The following is a 23099-nucleotide window of genomic DNA, read 5'->3' on the forward strand; positions in this document are numbered from 1 at the left end:
TTTTCAAGAAGATTTAACTATCTGGAAAATATGAAAGGGTAGTAACAAGCTTTTTTTTAACTAGAGGAACTCAAATAAGCATTAGGCACGTTTTCAAATCAGGATGTTCTTTTGAGTGTTCTATTACTCATCAACTGAAGAATTTTCTTCCAACTTTACAGAAAACTTCTCCATAGCCTTCAGAGAAAATCTCATTTTTTTTGGACAAATCAGTGTCCATAGCCAAAGTTATAAGGAGGCTAGAAATAGGGCTCACAATGGAACTTATCTGAAACTTTAACTACAGAGCCATAAGCATAGCTCCACAATAAGGTAAGTGTACAGGGCCTGATCCAAAGCCCACTGAAGTCAATGTGAGTCTTTCTACTGACTTCAGTGGGGTTTGTACCAGGCTCTGCTCTACACAATTTAAGTCAATGGTACTTTCCATTGATTTCAATGGCAGCAGGATGTGATTTACTGGGGGGGGGAGGGAGGGGCGAGAGAGGGGAAGAGATTTTGTTCCATCATTTTAATTTTTATTTAAAAAAATAATTATGAAATAATAAAGGACCATGTAATAGCTGCACTTTACATGCTGTCAACTTGTTGCAAGACCAATTTTCATTTTAAACTGTTGTGCTCTCTACAAGAATATCTCATCCAAGTGTTTAACGTAAATTACACAACAATTATTTGAGCTCCATGCTGGTTTCCATTAACTACTTGCAACCCCTTCACTGGTATTACACATTATTTCCTGTGACAGGGTGGACTAGGGCAGGGGTTCTGAAACTGGGGGTTGTGACAGGGTCATGAGGTTATTACGGGGCAGTTGCGAGTTGTCAGCCTCCACTCCCAAACCCCACTTCACCTCCAGAATTTGTAATAATGTTAAATATAAAAAATGTGTTTTTAATTTATAAGGGTGAGTGGGTCACACTCAGAAGCTTGCTGTGTGAAAGGGGTCACCAATACAAAAGTTTGAGACCCACCGGACTAGGGCAAGAGGCCCCTGCTGGAAGCCTCAGGGTCCTACCATACCCAGTTCCAGAAAGGTGCAGTAGAGAACTCCTGCAAGTGCCCTAGAGTGGCTGTGGGGAAGCAGCCAATCAGAAAGGCTGCAGGGAATAGCCACTCAGGACCCAAGGAACTGCAGAGCTAGAGACAGTGAGTTGCCACCTGGAGCTGGAGGAGTGAGGACTGTGTTCCGAGCTGGCTGAAAGAGCAGCAGGACCATGGACAGATCAGTTGAGGAACCAGGGGAGCAAGAGGGAGCTCCTGGCTGGCTGCTGGGACTGAAGACAGAAGAACAGCTGGGGCCAGAAAGGCCCAGAAAGCATGAAGAGTGTCCAGGGAGGAAGCCCTGGGGCACAGCCCCATACCATGGTCGAGGGACTATTTGAAGACAAGTCAAGAAGGGGCTGTGGGACTGAGGCAGAGAGGGCTTCAGGGTATGGCCTCATACCAAGGCAGGGACTACTTAAAGACTGAGCCCATGGAGGGCTACAGAGATGCCAACGGAGGGGTGCTGGGATAGGCCCCTAGCAGACTGCATACCCCAGAAGGGGTCTGGTTTGTTTCACATACAGACTCTGTGTGCGTGACTCAGCCAGAGGTCTGAGTTATTGAAACGCGCTTGAGAAACCACTGATAGAGGTCACCGCAGACTAAGTGCAGGCACACGCAATCGGCCAGGGGGCACTCGCGGTGGATGCCACCCCATTACACTCCGAAAGATCTAGATATTTCAGAACATATATTTTAAATGCCATGGCTGCTCCTTCTCCATCTGAAACAGAATATAAGATACCGATATTTTCCAAATTTAGAAATAATTACTTTTCAGGCTTCCAAGCACAGTTTAAGTCAGTGAAAAACAGAAGTACTACAGTATTATTTTAAATTAGTTCAAAATCTTTTTAAGATACCAAACATCTTATACCTACAGCATGAAAAAAGCATCAACATACAAACACTCACATGAAGACAAAGAAAAATCAAGTCAAATGAAAATACACTAAATAACAATGATAGAGTTGTGATTTCTTTTAAATTATTTAGGGGAGAAAATCAATAAGTCAGTGGGTCTTCAACTCTAAATAGCACTACTTTAATTATAAATCAAGACAAACCTCTTCAGCACAATGGAGAGGAGAACTATGGGGCAAAGGGGGAGAGAACACAAGTATGTCTAAACAATTTTTTTTTAAAAAGCAGTTGGTAAATAAACAGTGTTAATTCTTTTCCCGCTCAGGTAATTTATTACAACCATTGTAGCCAAGGGATACCAGGTTGGCATGGGCATCCAAACAAATCACTGTCTTAAATATACACATTAAACTTACATTGCACAATTTACCTTATAGTAGCAGACAGTAAGTAAGCAGAAATCTTAATGCTATCCTGGTTTGCAGACCTACGAATTCATCAAGAACAGAAGAAGTAATCCAATATTGCCAATCCCAATCCTTTTAAAAACATACATCAGGTTATCAAAAATCACGTGGGTGGCTTAAAAACCAAAATTTTTAAATATATTTTGAGGTTTCTTTATTTACCTTCTTGGTTTGGGGCTTCCTTACCTCCACCACAAGTGTGTCACTTTTTCCAAGCTTCTCTGTAACCGACAGCATTAGAACCTTAACTTTATTTTTTAAAGGAAAGCTGAGATTCTAATCTATTCACGTGACTCCAGGAGCTGGATATACACTCAAGACTTAGACTAAACACAGGAGACTGCCACATACTTTATACTGAAAATTCCTGCCTGCTAGCTATAAAGCCAGATTACTAACGGGAAAGATATTGAGAGGGAGGGTTTCACTAGAAAGGAAGAGAAAATACTGCATCCTGCAACTTTCAGGTACACACAACTCTGAACAGAGCTATAAGGTGGATAGAAAGCTGGCTAGATCGTCGGGCTCAACCGGTAGTGATCAACGGCTCCATGTCTAGTTGGCAGCCGGTTTCAAGTGGAGTGCCCCAGGGGTCAGTCCTGGGGCCAGTTTTGTTCAATATCTTCATTAATGATCTGGAGGATGGCGTGGACTGCACTCTTAGCAAGTTTGCAGATGACACTAAACTGGGAGGAGTTGTAGATAAGCTGGAGGGTAGGGATAGGACACAGAGGGACCTAGACAAATTAGAGGATTGGGCCAAAAGAAATCTGATGAGGTTCAACAAGGACAAGTGCAGAGTCCTGCACTTAGGATGGAAGAATCCCATGCACTGTTACAGACTAGGGACCAAACGGCTAGGAAGCAGTTCTGCAGAAAAGGACCTAGGGGTTACAGTGGACGAGAAGCTGGATATGAGTCAACAGTGTGCCCTTACTGCCAAGAAGGCTAACAGCATTTTGGGCTGTATAAGTAGGGGCATTGCCAGTAGAGCGAGGGACGTGATCATTCCCCTCTATTCGACATTGGTGAGGCCTCATCTGGAGTACTGTGTCCAGTTTTGGGCCCCACACTACAAGAAGGATGTGGAAAAATTGGAAAGACTCCAGCGGAGGGCAACCAAAATGATTAGGGGGCTGGAACACGTGACTTATGAGGAGAGGCTGAGGGAACAGATTGTTTAGTCTGCAGAAGAGAAGAATGAGGGGGGATTTGATAGCTGCTTTCAACTACCTGAAAGGGGGTTCCAAAGAGGATGGATCTAGACTGTTCTCAGTGGTACCTGATGATAGAACAAGGAGTAATGGTCTCAAATTGCAGTTGGGGAGGTTTAGGTTGGATATTAGGAAAAACTTTTTCACTAGGAGGGTGGTGAAGCACTGGAATGGGTTCCCTAGGGAGGTGGTGGAATCTCCTTCCTTAGAGGTTTTTAAGGTCAGGCTTGACAAAGCCCTGGCTGGGATGATTTAGTTGGGAATTGGTCCTGCTTTGAGCAGGGGGTTGGACTAGATGACCTCCTGAGGTCCCTTCCAACCCTGATATTCTATGATTCTATGATTCTTCTACCCTGGCACAATGCAGAAAGACTCAGGACTTGCACTTTCTTCAGCCTCACCTGCAAAGGCAGTAAAATAGTAAACACTTGTTGATTTAAAAGTCATTTACGTAGCTTACAGAGATGTTTATAGTATTTCTCCTTGCACCTGAGCTAGGGGAAGGAAAACTCCTCTTCATGGCAGGGATCCTCCCCCAACCTCCCTGTGACTTCCATTTAGAATCCTTATTTTAATGAGCCTCTAGGTTAACCTCTTTCCCTACATGTTACCAAACCTTCCAGAAAAAAATTAACTCTGGGATAAGAATATGAAATTTTAGGGAGAACAAATGGACGTTGTTTTTAGTTTGTTTGTTTTTTTGTTGAGGGCGCAGGCATGCCTGTCTTTTAAAAATAAAAGCATTTATTCCTGGAGAATTTCTGCATCGAAAAATTTAAATTTCTGTGCACAATATTTTAAAACTCTACAAAATCCTGCATATGTTATTTGTCAAAATAACACAATATAATCATTTCAGTTTCAATTATTTTGGTAATTTATTTCAGAATACCTGTCAACAAATGTGTAAACAATACAGACAATAGTAAAAAAGATTCCCCCAGGAGTAGAGAGTTAAAGAAACCCATCCGACAACCCAGTTCCAAGTTGGGGGGTACTGGAGGGGGCTGTGTGGGGCCCCCAGAGCCCAAACACCTGCAGGCCCTTCCCCCCAGAGCCCAGCTGCGGGCACCACCAGAGCCCAGACACCTGCATCCCTCTCCCCCAAGAGCCCAGCCGTGGGGCACCCCCTAGACCAGACATCTGCACCGCCAGAGCCTTTACTCCACCCCACTTTACTGTCCTGTCGAGGGATGTGGTGTGGTACAGCCCTGCCCTTTTTCACCCTTTGCCGTAGCTAGGTCTCCCGGGCCCTCCCCTGTCCATGGGAGAATGACGATCAAAACTGGGCAGCCAGAGCATGGAGCCGCTATCCGCGCCAGGCTGGGTGCTCAGCTCACTGTGAGCTGGGCTCCACAGAGTCCAGTGCCCTAGTGGTGGCCAGCAGCTCTGCAGCCCAATTCTGCAGGGGAAACATGGAATTCTGCACAAACTCTGCATTGCACAGTAGCACAGAATTCCCCCAGAAGCATGCATTGCTCCAATAAGAAATGCTATCAGCCTGTGGTAGTATATCAGAGGTAGGGATGAATGATCTCATTTACATGAAGTAAAAAACAAACGAAATTTTTACCCAAATCTTCAAACCATAACTAAAATTTGAAAAAAGTTTGTAAACAGGGGTGCTGAAACAATACAGAAGGAAAATGTACATTTTCTTTTTAAAAAGAATATTAAATCACCTATTAATCAATTAAACTGCATTAAATTACAGTACCCAAAAAAGCAGTAACTGTTCTACCTGTACTATTTGTTTTGGATGGTAGGACTCGACATTTAAGGATCAGCTATCCCCTTCAAACTATTAAAGGGCAAACAAAGAATTATGAGGAGACGGTACCAGACATGCTCTAAACTTCAGTGTATTAGTGATAAGATACTGTGATCCAAATCAATGCATGCCTTTTACTTTTATTATAAAAATGCAGGATGGTGCAACTTTTTGTCAATTATAGAGACCAAAAGAGTGATGTTAAAATAATTTAACATAAGAATTAATATTTTCAGCCACATGCTACTTGTAATAATCTATGATTTACACTTCCCTTGGTTAAAGTCTTTGTGAACTTTAACACTTGCAAAGAAAATTAGCGTCAAGACATGTAGATGTACAGAATTTCTAATTATAACAATTGTAAAACGTCAGTCACCGAGTGCAGAAAGTTACCATTACATATTTAGCCTTACTTCTCTCAAAGTAGAGAAACAATTTTAGTTATTAAAATGTTTTGATTTAAATCTATTAATAATTACAGGTTTGGTCTAATAGAAGTAACAACATTAGCTGACAATTATTACAGTGTTAAGAAAAAAAAAGTTCAAACAGCTTTTTTAAACTCTTGGCACAATTAATGGACTTGGTAAGACTGCTCCCTGAATGGTCTTGGGAGCCAAAAAATTTCTTCTGAAACAAGGCTGCAAGCCTGAAGTTGGCACAAAAAGTTATCTCTACAGCTGTCAAGACCTGGGATAGATCAATCTTCAGTGTATCCAAGGACTGTTCAGTCTACTCAATGTATGTTAGTTGCTCAGAGAAGTCGGCATGAGTGTACCCTGAGCAGCTGAGAACTTATATAGAGAGGGTAGAATACAGATGTCATTTAAAAGTTCCCCAAAATTACTCATTAAAAATAAAAGTATCCACAACAACACTGTATGTCAGAAAAAGAAGCTGTTCTCTCTGGAACCAAATGTGGAGATTGGAAATAGAGATGTATAAAACATGAATATTCAGAGTGTTTTGGGAACTAAATTGAAAGCAAGATGGTCTCCCCTGAACAGCAAAGCAACTACAATGATTGCAGGTCACGTCTCAAATGGAGAAAGTGACAGTTTTGAAACAAAAACAGTGGAATTCTTCTTCAGTTTGGAATGAAAATAATTATACCTCATCATCATCATATTGGCAGACATATGGAAATGAATAACCTAGGCTCTGGTCCTGCTCACATTGAAACAAACAGAAGTTTTGCCATTTATTTTAATGGCAGCAGGAGCAGGACCCTAATCAGTGACTATAGACTAATAACAAACAAGCGCTACACAAAGTTCATGTTGCATGAATAACAACAACAAACATTTGCTTGGGACAATAAATCAGAAGTGCATGAGGTGTGGACCAGAGTCACAAGACATGGTTTCCCATTGCCCTTTCACTCCAGGTGACCAACTGCAGCTTCTTACTGCAACTGAATTCATACAATTTCTATTCCCCTTTGAAGGGAAATATGAACAAAAATGCTGCTCTGGCCATTTATTTTGTTATTACAATGTATGTAAATGTACATCAAAATTGGGATAACCATCTGTTTGCTGGAAACCTGAAAATGCCATCCTCAGCATAAAAAGACTTGAACACTTCTGATCTAAATAATAAAAAAAGATTTTCAGCCATTTCTTCAGCTCCTTTCCAAAGTAACAGAATCAAATTCTTAGGCTGTAGGAGATGCTTGCAATGCAGCTGTGAAAGACATACTGACAAACAGGAAACAAAACATAAATGCATCTTCTCCTTTGCCTTGAGCAATAGGACATTTATGAGAGTCTGGGTAGTGATGGATGACTATATGGAGGAGCTTAAATTTTGTTTACATTTGTGCTACTTGTAGTGCTATGCACATGGAGAAATTGGGGAAGTCTGCTTCCTCTGTATAACTGTATATATTAACTAAGTGTTTACCTCATCTAGGGTTTAGGGTGGGAGCTCATTTTAGTAGTTAGCATAGATTGAATAAATAACCAACTGACATAATACTTAAGATGTTATAACATCAAAGCTTTTAGATATATACACAAACAACAGGTCACTGGAAAAGGGAAATGTTCCTTATCTCCTGACTTCAAGAAGTGGAATATCACCAAAACAAAAGGAAAAATTGGCAACACAAACTTAGGAAACAATGCATTTACTGTACAAATATGAATGACAGAATTTATACCAGTGAATGCCCTGAAAGAGAAAAATGAAAGTGATGGAGGACAGAGGGAGCTATTGGTTTACTGTAGTTTTTAGGAAAAACTCTAGGTAAAATAATCAGAGATTGTATAGTCTCTATGTTATGAACTGAATATTTCAATATGAAGTGAAATTATGCATGATTGTCGGGCTGGAAGAATTTGTACGGAAATGCAAAATAGGCTACTGAGATAAGCAAATATCAGATTAGCTTGTAAAGAATTTTTTGAAAAGGCATGCAAAGACATGGATGTTACAAATAGTAAAATATGTAGCAATAAAATTCTTAAGATGGATTTCTTTGGTCTCCCCTACCATCTAAAATGAAGTTTTCTAGCTAAAGGGAAGAAGTCTTTAATCAAGCTGTGGTATGAATTTTACACACAATTTTACACATACACTTGCTTCTTGATGTGTCTGTCACATGGGTTTTAAAATTACATCGCTAATATGCCAGCAGTGCACACTCTCTGAGTCCTACTGTGCTGGTGCTCTATGTAATTTTCAGTCACATACTTAACCCTTTAATAAAAATACAGTCCCCATGATCCATTCCTACTAAATAAGTGAATACACGGTATAGAATATTCTGGTGCATTATAGGGCCTGATACTTTGAGGTGCTGAGTTCCTCAACTCTCTTTAAAGTCATTGGAAGATTAGGGTATTCGGTACCTGACCAGAAGCGATTGGCACTTTAGAAAATCAGGCTCTGAAACAACAATGGAGTTATTTTCAAGTTCACAAGTCTCATCAATGGAAGCACACGGTATGCACAATCATATATAATTGCAAGATAGACACAATCAGGAAGAAAATATATATCTTGAAGTTATCGGTCCAATCAGCTTGAAGATAAAATGTCTTTAAAGCTGGCACTATAAAAATCTATTTTTTGAAATTCCTTCATACTGCAATATTAGAACCTACAATGAACACCTAATCTGTGGTATTAGAATAAAAAAATAAAATGTGTGTCTCTTTTATCAGTTTAAAAGAATTTCCTTTTGTGTTGTCTCTATTAATAATTTAGGCAACAAAGAAGGAGTATTCTTTTGAACAGAAAGTGACAAAAGGGAACATACTGTCATTTACTATACCACAGAGATTACATTCTTATTCAGAACTCATATTGCTTGACGCACGTATGGACTACTGAAATTATAAATTTGTTATAGCCATGTTTTGGCAGCAATATTTAGTCTATACAAGACCACCATACAGATGCCTTAGAAACTGTAACAGGTATTAATGGTTTGACATTATCTGCCATTATTCATAATTTCACAGGGAAACATTCGTTTTTGACCATGAAGTCTTAATATTACCGATTTTGCTGAAAATATTCATTTCAACTCATTTCTAATTGACAAGACTGACCTGATATTTTGGTATCAAAAACACAAACACGATCAATTTTCATGTCTGCACTAAATGCTATCAAAGTGACGTTTTAAAGAGATTGAAAAGTAATACCTCAGTAGACTTATGGTTAAAGCTGCGGTTCTGTCACGGAGGTCACAAAAGTCACAAATTCGGCTGGTGCGGCTGACCCCAGGGCCACCCAAGCAGCTGGCCCCGGGGTCAGCCACACCAGCTGCTGCTTGGGTGGCCCCAGGGAGCGCCCTTGCAGTCTTCCCAGGAGTGGGCCTGGGACCAGCCACTACTCGGGTGACCCCGGGCATCTGGCCCCAGGGAGCACCCGAGCAGCAGTCCCGGGGTCAGCCCTGGGGCCAGTTGCACTGGCCACTACTAGAGCAGTGGCCAATGGGGCCAGTCGTACAGGGCAGCTGCTAAGGCAGACCCCGGGGCCAGCCACACTGGCCGCTTGCTGGAGCAGCCCCAGGCAGCTGGTGCCAGTGCCGGTGGCCTCAGGGGCTGCTGGAGTAGCAGCAGTCCCAGGGGCCGCCCCAGAGGCCTTCAGAGCAGCAGTCCCAGGGGCTTCAGAACAGCAATCACCCCCCACCACCAGTGCTGGGGCTAGCTGTCAGCCCCCAGGGCCCTCCTAAACAGCGATGTCCTGGAGCCCCCCAGAGCAGCAGCACCCCAGGGCCCCAGGAGTTGCTAAGTTTTAATCAGGGGTATTTATATAGTAAAAGTCATGGACAGGTCACAAGCCGCAAATTTTTGTTTGTTGTCCGTAACCTGTCCATGACTTTTCCTAAAAATACCCGTCACTAAAACATACCCATACTTATGGTAAGATTGGGCAACATTGTAATTATAATAGATTAGTGTAGATGAATCACCAGCAATGACTTATTCTTGCCAACACCGGTTGACACTGACCCTATGAGACAAAGGGTCCCCCATTAAAATGTTAAAAATAAATAGCTTTTTGATTTTAAACCCACTGTAAGAGAAGATTATGTACTGTGCCAGATTTTCAAAAAAGAGCTCAGCACTCAACAGCTTCCACTGTTCTTTTTAAAAGATGTACAGAGAAGACTATCACCATGCCTTGCATACCTTCAGCCAATCGTTAACCTGGTGCTTCTTGCCTTCTTAGTGTTTGACTCTGTAATGTTAACATTCTTTTAAAATCCTTTTTTGTATGGAATTACTTAGGATTTTTTTTTTTTTTAAGAAAATGAAAAAAAAAACCTCCATCCTGTTCAACTGTAACAAAATCCTACCTAAGTAACCATAAGGATTTGAATCCACAACCTTCAAATCCACAGCACAGAGCCCCACTATTTGAGCTAAAGATACCAGAGCAAATAGCAGTAGTAGGTTGTTAGCCTTTTTTATGCACTAGCCATTAGAAAGGAACATGACACACACTTTGCCAGTAGGTTACAGAACTACTTGTCAGACAGTAGTAGAATGCTGGAAATCAAAATTCTTGGGTTCTATTCTTGATTCTGGGAAGGGAAGGTGGTCTAATGGTTAGACCATTGGGCTGAGAGTTAGGAATTTTGGCTGCTGTTTGTTAATGATTCTCTGCATTTGCATAATGCTCATTCATCTAAGTTTCAAAGTACTTCTGAATATGGGAATGCAAGAGTAACCTCATTTTACAGACGGCATAACCAAACACATAAATTTGGCATATTCATTTTGAGAGTCAGTGTGGCTAAGTCTTGGGTCTAATGCTAGCCCTGAAGCTCAGCTAAAAATAACTGCGCAACTCTTTCAGATCCTTAGGCATCTGTCATTGATGTCACATCATGGTGCTACTAATGATAAGGCCTTACTAGTTATGCTTTATAGGTGGAGAAGTAACTATGTTCTGTAGCTAAGGATGCCTAATCTTTCTGTTTTCAGTTGCTTGTAACATCCACAAAATGTAACTGTTTGGACTAAAATGGCTCGTGATTGCTCTGTGCCTCCTGATGAACTTTTTTTTAAATGTTTCAGCAAAAACTGCGATAGTTGCTAGAGAGTGAGGCAAGTTAAAAACTGGTATATTTCATTTGCCAATATTAAAAAAACAGTTAAAAAAATTTCCAGTAGCCTCAGCATTTAGAGCAGAATCTTAAAATTTAGTAGGAAGATAGTCCTGAGATTGGAGAGGTGCCTTGCACAGGACAGTGAAAATCCATTCAAATATAGTTAAGTTATAAGCCATTGCGAAGGTGATGGGGGGGGGGGGTAAGACTCACCATTTCCACATGCTCAGTAGAACCTTTTAGAAACGTGCTCTTAATTTTTGGAACATTCCAGCTGCATTAAGCAAACTCCAAACTCCACAGAATTACAACTTCAATATGGGGAGAGTAATTGCAGAAGCAGTAGCTTCATCTCCCAACTCAGCATACCATTTGGCCTAGGGAAAAGTGCACTCATATGGGAGCCAGGAGACCAGTCCCCGCACCAAACCCAGGGGCTACTAGAGATCTTTAAAAAAATAAAAGTGATAGGGGAAAAAAATTAATGTTGGCAAAAATGTCTAGTTTTAACCAGCCCTACTCTCAGCAACAATTGCACGTTTTTTTCCCTCAAACATTCAAAAAAAAAGTTCATCAGGTTGCAGAGACTTAGCATGAAAAATTTCAGTCCAGACAAGTTCGTCAAAGTTATAAGCAATTGAAAATAATAAATTAAGTACAGAACATAGTTACTTCTCCATCTGTAAGGCATCGCTGGTAAGCCCTGATCATTGACTGCACCAGTTCCAATCAGACTCATCGGACTCAGATTCTTTATGACAACATATCTGAGTTCACACACACACACACACACACACACACACACAAACAGCTAGCATCCCTAGGCACCAATAAATGCATGGTCTTGGCCTAATCACTAATAAAACAAACTAGTATTTAATGAATGCAAGTACAAAGACTTGACATCCATCTATTTCTGCTTGAAAATGGGGTAAACACTGATGAAAAATCCACACCGCTGAGCGAGGTAGTTATACTGGCCTACCGTCCCCCCTCCGCCCTATAGTGACGGGAGAGCTTCTCCTGCCGACATAGCTACCGCCTGTCAGGGAGGTAGATTAACAACACTGACAGATGCAGTTAAGCTCTCCCGTCGGCATAGCAACATCTTCACTGAAGTGTTACAGCGGCGCAACTGCATTAGTGCAGCGGTGCCAATGCAGGGTTTTAAGTGTAGATCTGCCCTTACTTGCTGAAACTCTCAGATCAGTACAAAACTTTCTACTCTGAGTATTTTGGTTTTACCCATATTTGTCACAAAGAAAAAGAGAAAGAAACAAAGAAACCTTAGCCTGGGCAGGAGAACATTTCATTTTAAGGGGCTAACCAAAACATAAAAATAATAAGTGACACACACAGGCAGAAAACTATTAGATTTATGGCACTTTCCCCATTTTTGTTTAGGAAATAACTATGATATGTGAAGAGAATAAGGTCCTTCTCAAACACCACCTCATAAAACTTCAAAGAAATAACAGCAATGAGGAGTTTATGTTCTTTATCATTGATATGGTTATGACATCAATTTTATCAATTTTTTCATAATTTAGAAACCCTACATTTACAAACATACACTATCAAGGAGGAATAATACTCCTGGGTTATGTGAGATATTCGGCTGTTTCAGATGAAAAGCACATCAGTTTTCAGGGATAGCTGAATATTCATCAGAGAGTCTGCTACAGGGGCCAATTCTGCCATTATAACTCAGTAATCAGTCCCATGGATTTCAAGTGGAATGCTCCAGTAAAGAGGTACTACCAGGTGTGTGTGGTGGTTTCTCTCCCCTCACCCCCTTCCTCTCTGAGGAGAAGAGAAAAGAAGCCCAGCTCCCCAGGAAATCACTGTTCTTTTCCTGCATGGATAGGGGGAAGTCAGAGAGAGAAGGCTGAACATGTACATTTTTCACAAGACAGGCGAAGCGGGAGAGAGTGGAACCTCTGAGCCTGTAAAGTGCCCAGCAACTGAGCCTGCTCCACTACCTTCTCCATCTGCTCTCTCTCCTCCCGTGCTATGAATAATGCAGCAGGCCAACTTCTTCATCCCTCCCCTGCCTGAAAAAGCCTATGGGTGGATGACTGTGCTCCTTTCTAGGGAACATCGCTTTGAATCTTGGAGAAAGAAATGGAGAAGCAAAGGCCACAGCTGCTATTGGAGGGTTTCTGCCTCTTTCCCTCACAACAGCCAGCTACTGCTGCTCATCCCTGTGGGACATCACATGAAAACACAGTACAATGGAACAAGGAGGGACCTAAAAGAGACAATGCAGAAAGTACCATGCAATGTGGTACAACTGACAGGTCTGCTACCTAATTGCAGCCACTTACATCCCTAAAGTCTCAGTACTGCAAGTGAGTGGCCTTCACATTGATTCTTAGTAAAAACAGCATGTCAGTCAGGGAGAACAAATTAACAAAAGCTGTCTACAAATAAAGTTTATATAAGTTTAGACATTTTTATTTTAACTTCACTGTAAAGACTCAAAAGAAAAAAATAGATGATATTTAGAACTGAAAAATAGAATCACCTAATCTCTGTTAGCTGAAGAACCAGTGAGCAGCCAGCAGCATGCCTCTGAATGACTAGCTTTGCAGAGAATTGTAATACTTCTCTCCATGGTCCAAGCTGCTGTGAGCTCATCAGGCTTTTGCTCAAGTGTCTCCAGCGGCTTCTAGTCAGTTTCAGATCACAGTTCAAGGCCATGGGCCTAATCTTCAAAGCAAGTAATAGCTTAAGACATATCTATGTAAAAGACCAAACTGCCTGTGTATTAACTGCCCCGACAATTGTGCTTCTCTAGAACAACACAGATCACAAAACCCAGGAAGAAGCACGTGAGAGCCAGAGAAATAGCACTCTCAACCAAGGCGATAAGGATATAGAACTAACTTCCACAGATTTAGCAAATCACAAACCTGACCATCTTCACAGCGCATGACAAATCCTTCCACTTCAAAAAAGCCTTCCTGCCCAAGCAAGAATGACACTTGCAGCAATGGCATTTTCTGCCTACAGAAATAGATATAAACCTATGACACAAACAAATCAACCAAAATATCCAAACCCACATAACAAGAAAAAAATACCCTAGTCAGAGTTTTTAATACAGAAAACAGCTGGAGACTCCAAGAAGCCTACTAAAGATTTCACTATTTATTTTACATAGCAGATGCTCAGATACCAAGGTGATGGGCAGCAGCATAAAAAAAACTAAAACAGACTACAGCAGCTAAAGCAAGTAACAGAGACCAAACATGTCATAATTCACTGTATGACCGTTGGCATGCCTTTTCTTCCCAAATCAATCCATCCATAGAACGGGAACAATAAAATCTCAATGAAAAACAACATGTTACACCTAAGTGTGTTTTCTTGGAACCTAAATAGCTTGTGGATCTTTGCAAGAAAAGCACTATTTAAGTGAATCAAAAATAAAGGAAAAGGAAATTACTGAAATTTAAAGCTAGCCCTTAAACTGACCATAGAGACCTCTATGCAATGCTTTTTTGCAGACAAAACATATGCATAATTACCAGCACATTGAATGTTAATGAAAGTGTGATAAAAGCAGCCATGCACATAGAAGGTAATTAATCTAGTTGAAGCTGAGTTTTATTAAAATCACCTATAGGATTGGCATTTTGGATTACTAGTTTATTTTTACCCACCTCACTTTAGATAATCCAGTAATCCTGGATTACAATGCAATGATGCCACTTCTCAGAAAAACTTTTTTCCCTGCTACAGGCTGGTGGTACTTTTAGGAGTGGCCCTGGTCCAGGCCACGCTATCACCTACAGCATTGCCAACTCTCACAATTTTATCATGAGTCTCACAATATTTATTCTTCTTCTTTAAGCCCCAATTCCTGGAGTCAAGAGATGGCAGGAGAATCTCAGTTTTCATTTTAAAAAATGAAAGAAGTTTCTAGCTGTCTGGTTATGCAGAGGAGCCTGACAGTTTGAAGTGAATGTACCCTGAAGGCTCATAAAGCAGAAGGTGAATAAAAAGAATCCAAAACATATTTGAGGGTTTGGAATTTTTTTAAATCTCATGATTTTGGAGGAGACTAATTCATGATTTTTGAACACCTGGGGTGGCAACACTACATCTATGCTTAGTTTCCCCCTATCATGTGATGGAGACTGGATTACATCTCACCTTGGTGGGATAGGGACAGCAGAATAGGCAGGTCCTATCTCCCAGTAGAGTCACAGAGAGAGATACCCTTGCCTCCCTACCTGAAGAGAACAGGGAGTATCAGGAGTACTCCCATTGGGAGACCTGAAAGGGAACAGCAGCAGCGGTGGTTAGGTTTCATCAGGTAAGGATAAAGACTGCCTGGGATGACATGTGAATCCCTAATACAAGGGGAGGAAAGTCACCCTGACCCTTGTGAAAGGGTTGTGGAGGCTCAAGATGGCTCAGGAGTGCCTGGAACGGATAGGTGATTCAGACCTGACAAGAAGTTGTGGATGGGAAGAGTTTCTAGTTTAAGTGTTAGGATTAGAACTAGCTGGGAAACTGAATTTCAGTTCTGCAAAACAAAAAGCAAGAGTTTTTGAAAATATTTGATCTCAAATTGCTACAAAAACCCAAAACCTTAAAGTTTTCCATGGAACCGAAATTCAATATTTAGTCTCACAAAAACTCTGAAATGTTCCTGCTATGGGAACATATCAGTTTTGGAAACAAATTACTGCTCTCCTAGGGAGCCAATCAGCATGGGGAGTCACAACTACACAGCAGCCCACCAGCCTGGGGAGCTCCAGCTCACCAAGCGGACTGCTGAGAAGAGGAGGCAGAAAACCTGCCTAGTTTATGTCAGAAACCTATCTGATTATTGTTGGAAGTTTCATCAAAATTGACACATTCTGCGGGAACATGTCAATTTCTACAAATCCATATTTTTCCTACAGAAAAATATTAATTTGTAAAATTTCCAAACAGCTCTAGCTCGGATATATTTTGGGTGCTGGTAAAACTGTTAAACTGGGCCCCAAGTAGACTTTATTTTGGAACTTTAATTGTTTGTTGAACAGAAAAATAAACCCCATCCACCCAGTTCCTCTTTAAAATCATTTACATAATACTTACATGCAATTTTCCAATTCAGCTAGTCTTTATAAAGTGATACATCTCTTGGAGTATAGCATACAAAGAAAACTGCCAGAGGTTTACAAAGAAAGCCTAACATTAAGATAACTTATATAGAACAACTCATCCTATTAGACCCTATGTTACAAGCTACATTAATATGTATAGTTTAATTTACTACTAAAATTGAGACTATGGTGGTATAGAATGTAGCTGTTTTAACAGCACACAGCAATAGTACACACCAGTTTAGGACAGGAACTGAAGAATGCCATATCCACTTCAAACTGCAATGGGAATATAGGTAGATAGAATTTCATTAAACAAACCGGTCATGATTGGGACCACCTTGTAGTTGCCATGCTTTCTACCTCCCACTTTCCTCCCATCCTCTTAGGAACTACGATACTATAATATTAAACAAAGCGTTTTAATATATAGAAAATGTGAAAGCAACAAGAGATATAAAAGGTTTTTATTCATTTTAAACATTCTTATATTCAATTTTCTTTAAGACAACTATATACTCATTGTTTAAAAGTCAGACCTACATATTATATGCAAACTGTGAAGAGATCTGAAAAAATAGAAACTGTAAACTGCTGCCACATAGATTTACAGCTTTAAGAGTATGTGACTACCTAAATGAAAATTCAGATGTTCCTCTATTCACTGTACGGTAGTTGTAAAGCATACCTTCTGGTTCCCCAAAGGGATGGGACAATACTGAAAATACTTTCATTCTGTTCTCTTGTCCCACTTGGGGAAAAGCATTTGAATGAATAGTTCTGCTCAGAGCTGAGTGTAGTACAAGTGTCTGTTTATAGATATGGTAATAAAAATCTCATTTTGGTGTTCACCTGACTAGAGCTGGAATGAACTCAACAAGAGAGGAATGGGAATGTATTTACTACAAGTAAATGAATGAATATATAATCTGTTGTCTGTGAAGGGGGAAATTTACATGTCTAACTCCCAATGACTTACAATGGGAATTAGGTGTCTCACTACCATTTGTGCTTTTGAATGACTATAGGGTATGTCTCCACAGCAGCTGGAAGTGTGCTTCCCAACACATCTGTCTGCCTGTGCTAACTCCACTCAAGCTAACGCACTAAAAACAGCAGCATGGCTGTGGCGGCACAGGCACCCAAATACATACCCAGGATGTTGGGCGAGTTTGTACTAGAGCTAGCCACTGTGACTGCACTATTTTAGTGCACTAGGTCAAGCCGAGCTAGCGCGTTAGTCTACCAGTGCACCGACGCATACTCCAAACTGCTGTAGAGACATAGCCCTAGTTACTTTAATGCCAAGCTATAATGCCAATGTGATTAGGAACTCAATTTTTCAACTTGTTGTAGGTAGTGTAAAGATGCTCACTGTGTAACATGAAAACACCCTGTTAAATAAAGAGATCTGATTATTATATAATGTTTCTCAAAACAAAACCTCACTGTTGTAATGTTTATTTTGTATGATATTTTCATGGCAATGATTTGTAAACTTGTTAAAACTTTCTAAATAAATTAGTTAAAAAAGAAACTCAATTTGTTCTATTCTGATGTGAATATAATCAATTTTAATAAACTCAAGTGAAGTGCATTACAGATATAACTCATTTTAATGATACTGTAATTCCTGTTCAGCCAACAAGTTACTGCAGAGTCTTCTCTTAGTGAATTTTCTCCCCATAGGTGAAGGGGAAGAGAAAACTCAGTGAGTTTTCATTATCAGGAGAGCTTATTTAACTCTCCCTTCATCATTTAGGCAATGAGTGAGAATCCCAAGATCTGTGGGTGTCCTGTGCCTCTACATAGCTACTCTCATGGATCATTCCCACACAATAAGGCTCTGTGAGAAGCCATGCTTCCATTAGCTGTCTACTCCTACATCTGCGGAGCATAGAAGTGGTGTATAAATACTGCTTGAGCAATGTTAACATCCACTGGGTCTAATAGCGATGCTTTATTCTCCCCCTGTGCCTTCCTGACCCTGTTAGCAACAACTTGGAGAGACCCAACCAGGCCAACTTCTGCAAAAGGAGTGGAAAGAAATATGCCAGAGAACTAGTACCCCAACTGCCCCATTGCTGAGCCGTCTTGCCAAAATCCTCTTCTTGTTTGGCAAATATTTATAGCAGAGTACAGTGGTAAGGTCTTATCCTTCCTTATTTTCATTAAATACGCCTGTTACCAAACAGAAGCGATTAAACTATAACTGTCAAGATTACTCAGGTGTCTCTCTATGATGCATTATCCCTGCTTTGTGTAGTGTTTGAACAATTTTCACTAAGGTAACTGACAGCAGGCCACCCTTTGCATTTCAAGGAACTACATGACACATGTGCCACAAACCCTCGCTTTTAAGCCAACGCGGCTTTATTCAAGGACCAAAACGGTGCAATCAAATTGCTGTCACAACCGCAGGCGTGATTCGTCATTCTGGTTGGGATGCAGGTGTAGCTCCTAACCTTGGTCGGGGGGGGGGGGGGGCCTGCCGGGCTGCTCTTTCCAATGGGGGCAACCAGCAGGGCGAGCGGGGGGCAAGTCGGCACCACTGAAATGCAGCTAGCTCCGGGGTGGCGCAGGCGGCTGAACGCTGGCCCGGGCACAAAGGGGTGCGGCAGAGGCCGGCGGCCCGCAGGGGGGCTCAGGGCCTCCCTAGCCCAGGCAGTGAGGGGCGGGCAAGGACCAAGGCAGCCCTAGCAGGATGCGCGCTCAGCGCGGGGCTGGAAGGGCCCCACCCGGAGGAGGCCGGGCAAGGGAGGAAGAGCCGGGGGTGCCCAGGTGACGGGGGGGCTCCGTGGGGGCACTGCCCCCCCCTCGCAGCCCTGCCCAGGGCCGGGAGGACCTGCCCTCTCTCTGGTACCTGGCACTGACTCAGCTCCTCAGCCAGGTTCCTGAGCTCTTCCTCCAGCTCCAGGACCCGAGATGCTGCTGCTGCTGCCGCCGCCGAGAGCGGCTCCTTGCGTTTGCTGGAAGCCATGCTCGGGGAGCAGGTCGCCGCTCTGGGCCTAGGGGAAGGGGTTGCACCCCTTCTGCCCGCCCGCTCCAGAAAAAAAAGTTGCCGTGAACCAAGCACATTAAACTATCCGGCTTTTTTTTTCCCCATTGACCGTGCGCGGGCGGCGCCGGAAACCGCAGAAAAAAGGACGCAGCGCGATGATGACGACGACGTCAGTTTAACGGACAGCAAAAGAGCAAGCGGTGGGGAGAAGGGATTGGAAGGTTAGCTTCGTTTTCGATAGCTCATGGGTCCCGGACGCGCATGCGTGGTTTTTTTCGCGCCATTGGCTTCGCTCTTTGCCGCCCTCAGCGCCGGGCTGGTGGCTGAGTGAGCGCTGCGTAGCGAAGGGGGCGGTGTAACGAGGGTGATGGGGCCCAGCTGTAGATCCAGCCCTGTGACCTAACCATTAGAAGTGGTGGGAGCGGAGCCAGCAGTGAGCTGGATCCAGCCAGAGCTGGGGCTTTGGGCCGGATCAGGATCCAGTTGGTCTGGGCGGGCTGAGGGCCGCTGGATACGGAGGGGAGGAGACAGGGTGCTTGGCTTGACTTCGGCGTGAGGTGCTCAGGGGCAGCACTCAGCCACCATTGAAGTCAATGGGTGACCGCTAGTTTCCATAAACCTCCCCCCGCCCGTGTCTGCCGCCTCCGGCCCCGCGACGCCGCGGTGGGAGGGGAATGCCACGTGGGTACCGGCGTTTTGCACAAAAATCCTGAATGCAGGAGTTCAGCCATGATTGCACAAGGCGTGTAAATGCAGCCATGTAAACGGGTATCTGCCCAGCTCTTCGCATACACATTTCCTCCCTTTGCTTCTCCACTGCAGGTGGACTTCTGCGTCCTCTTCCGTCCCCCCACTCTGCACTCCCACACACCGCTGAAAATGTGGGGCCCTGAATGTGTTGCCGCACAACATACAAGTAAAATCCTTCATCTCCCAGAAAGGGGGGTTGGGGACTTCCAAGGGGCTGCTGCTGCTGCAAGCTTTAGTTCAGGGGGAAATTCCATTCTCTTTAATGATGGTTTTCTCTGGGGAAGCACTTTTGGATCAGACTTGAAATGAGTGTTTTTCTTGATCATTTTTAGTCTTCCTTATCCCAAAGGGGGGGGGGGGGATTGACAGGTCTTTATCAGCCCGTAGCCCAACATTTTTATATTTGTTTTCCAGCCCCTTGATAAACTGTGCTGATCCATCAAGTTCCTTTGATAATCCTTAGAGCCTCCCATGCAAGAGTCTCAGTTCTGGTATAAGGGTCGGTATCTTGATTAGCCTGAGTCTTCTAGCCCATCTTTCCAAATCGTCATCTCAGAGCGCCTATATTTGCAGCCAGCAGCAGCATGAGAAGAACATCAGTATATACAAAATTCTTATTCAAGCCCAAATAGTTCATTTTAATGTGCATCTGTTTCAAATGAAGCATCATTTAACTTAGGTCAGGTTTTACTATAAACATTTGATGGTATAGTAATGTCATTTGGGGTGTGTTTTTATTTCATTTGTGTACTGGCAAAAGCACTAGGTGTAGACAAAGTTATACCAACATAAAAGTGCTTTTGCTGGTTAGCAAGAGTACTTTCTTAAGCACAATCGTCAAAGAAACAAAACAGGATGCCACCTGTTGGCAGCCTCCAATATCACTAATTCAAAAAGAAAATTCACAGAATTATAACACTAATTTTCTTTTAAATTAAAAATGCTATTCTGCAAACAAGTTTTATGTTTTAAAGGTTTACTTTTTGCCAACTCCCCTTCCCTCCTCCCTACAATCAACAGTTTTGTGCAAAGCAATCCAACACCAAAGGGAAGTAACACCTTAACATCAGTAAACAATAGAAACCAAGATTGTCCAGACTGTTGCTAACAACTGGAAAGTCCTAAAACATTTTACAATTACCAATTTATACAGATCTCAAATATACAGTATACCCTTGGAAATTCACTTACATGAAAATGTCTTGTTTAAATGCTGAATTCAAGATACACGCCCCACCAGTCAGTTTTTTAAAGCTAAATAATTTTAAAGCCCCTCTTCAAATTCTGTGTAATAGGAGTTATTTTTCAAGTCCTTTGGTTATGGCAGTAAATAAGTACCACGATTATGTGGTCTGTCAAAAGTATAATAAAGTCAAAATGTTACAGAACTTCGTCGCCCCTCAGCATTTCTAGCCCTGCATTTTCAATTCTATGATTCTAATAAAATCATTGCTGGAGTGAGACAATTCAGTGCCCTAGGCACACCTGGTCCCACCCCATGCCTTGTATTCACCCTCACTTAGAATGTCAGTGACAGGTACTCACTCCTTCCTGTGAAGAAAGAGGAGCAACAGGGATCTTCTCTGCCAGGCACAAGTGACATCAAGAGGCCCTCAGCACTTAGCAAAGCACCAGGGTATAGCTACCCAGGTGGATTCTACTGTTTTCTTCTCCTGCCACCCACAGACCTCAGGTGCAGCTTTGGGTGGGGCTTCCCAAAGCTGTGGGAGTTGGTGTTAAAAGACCATTGAGGTAACTAGAGCTGTTGTTTCAGGCTGACTGAAGACTCAAGCAGACATCATTGCACTGGAAATTACATTTTCAAGTTTTTCTTCGTAACCACAAAGGCTGGCAATTTTGTCTTTTAAAATGAAATCTTAGATTATATCTACACTACGGACCTTGTGCAGACATAGCCCATTAGTGTAGACACAGCCTACAACAACAGATGGAGTTTTTCAGTCAGTGTAGGAACACCACCTCTCTGCACAATGTAAGGTACATTGGCAGAAGCACACTTTTATTGACATAGCTGTGTCTACACTGGAGGTTTGGTCAGCATAACTAGGTCAGGGTGTGTCTTCACTCCCATGACTGATGTAGGTCTGCAATATAACTTTTAAGTGTAAGCCAAATCTTAAATTCAGATATAGTCACATCACTCAGAAACTGCAGCCCTTAGGACACGTCTCTTTATGCAGTGGAATAAATGAGAGTGAGAGGAAATAAACAAACCCACATTGCACCAGGGAAGGAGGAGGTTAATAATCTGTCTTGGATATGGGGGTGAAACTGGCCCCACCCAACAATACCTGCCAGCAATATCAGGCCTGGAGGGAGGGATCTCCAGCTGGAAGTAATTAAAAGAAGTAAGCAGATCATGAATTTAGGAGATGGGCTGAATAGCTATGCCTTGGGACTGGATTTTATGTTTCTTAACAAAGTTGAATCCCAGGGAAGGGGGTGAATGTTGACCCTACATGTGTTGCATAGACTGTTTAATAGAGTAACTAGGAAAGTCACCTGGTTATAGAGGGGTTATTTGAAAAATAAAAGGGTGGAGATCTGCATTAGAGCTCTGAAAGGGTATGAAGAGGACACGGCCACCCAGGCTGAATGCACAAGAGATGATGCCCTTCATAACCCTAGGAGTGGCAACTGGAAGGGACAGCAGAGTCTAGGACCACCCAGACTTCATGCATTCACTAGAGGACACATATGAGGCTCTTCTTAGCCTGAGGGATGGTAGCTGGCAACACACACCCACACATCCTTCACCCTTACCAGCCCATTCTGTGCATACACCACATGATACACAAATACACACAAGAACCCTGCTGTACATTCATCCCATATATTAAAGATCAGCTTTACAAGCATTGTTGTGATTCAGGATTTACACTGGCATGCCCTGCTGCAAAACTTGGTGAGTGCTCAAGTAGCAATACTCTCATCAAGAGGAGAGCTGGTGATGAAGAAAAGCAGGTGTAAGGAACCAGGCTAGGAATCAGGTTGGGCAAGAAGATGCATTGTTTCAGTACTTCCCTCAGCAGTCTCTACAAGTAGGACCTTCTGCATCAGAAACCTTGCAGGTGAGTAATTAGTGATGTCTTTTTCTGCCCCAGTCAAGATGAATTCTTTTTTGGGTTTCAGGTTTGGTGTATCTGGCTCATTTGATCAGTTAAGAACATATTTAAAGGAAATAAAAAATTGTTTTTATTGTTTTTTAGTAACACATTTTTAGACTAAGAACCATAGTCTGACCTCAGTTTAGTGCCATTATGAATGGTTTATGTAATCCATCC

At 42.2% G+C, this 23099-nt stretch overlaps 1 protein-coding gene across 8 annotated transcripts in view; it reads right to left on the reverse strand.

Moving 5' to 3' along the window:
• The window catches only part of CNTLN (centlein), a 275372-nt gene extending 253910 nt beyond the window's left edge, over positions 1–21462 (reverse strand). For 6 of the 8 annotated variants that reach the window (XR_010588654.1, XM_042850538.2, XM_005295141.5 and 3 more), the window contains exon 1: positions 18907–19643. Coding sequence is in view for 5 of the 8 variants with exons in the window: in XM_042850538.2 (XP_042706472.2) it covers positions 18907–19023 (117 nt within the window). In the remaining 3 variants the exon portion in view is untranslated. Of the gene's footprint in view, positions 1–18906; positions 19644–21339 lie in introns of those variants that run through there. The other 2 variants (XM_065549483.1, XM_065549484.1) reach the window with 2 other exon arrangements.
• Between the last annotated feature and the right edge of the window lie 1637 nt (positions 21463–23099).

This window comes from Chrysemys picta, chromosome 6 (genome assembly GCF_011386835.1).
Source record: "Chrysemys picta bellii isolate R12L10 chromosome 6, ASM1138683v2, whole genome shotgun sequence".
NCBI lineage: Eukaryota > Metazoa > Chordata > Testudines > Emydidae > Chrysemys > Chrysemys picta.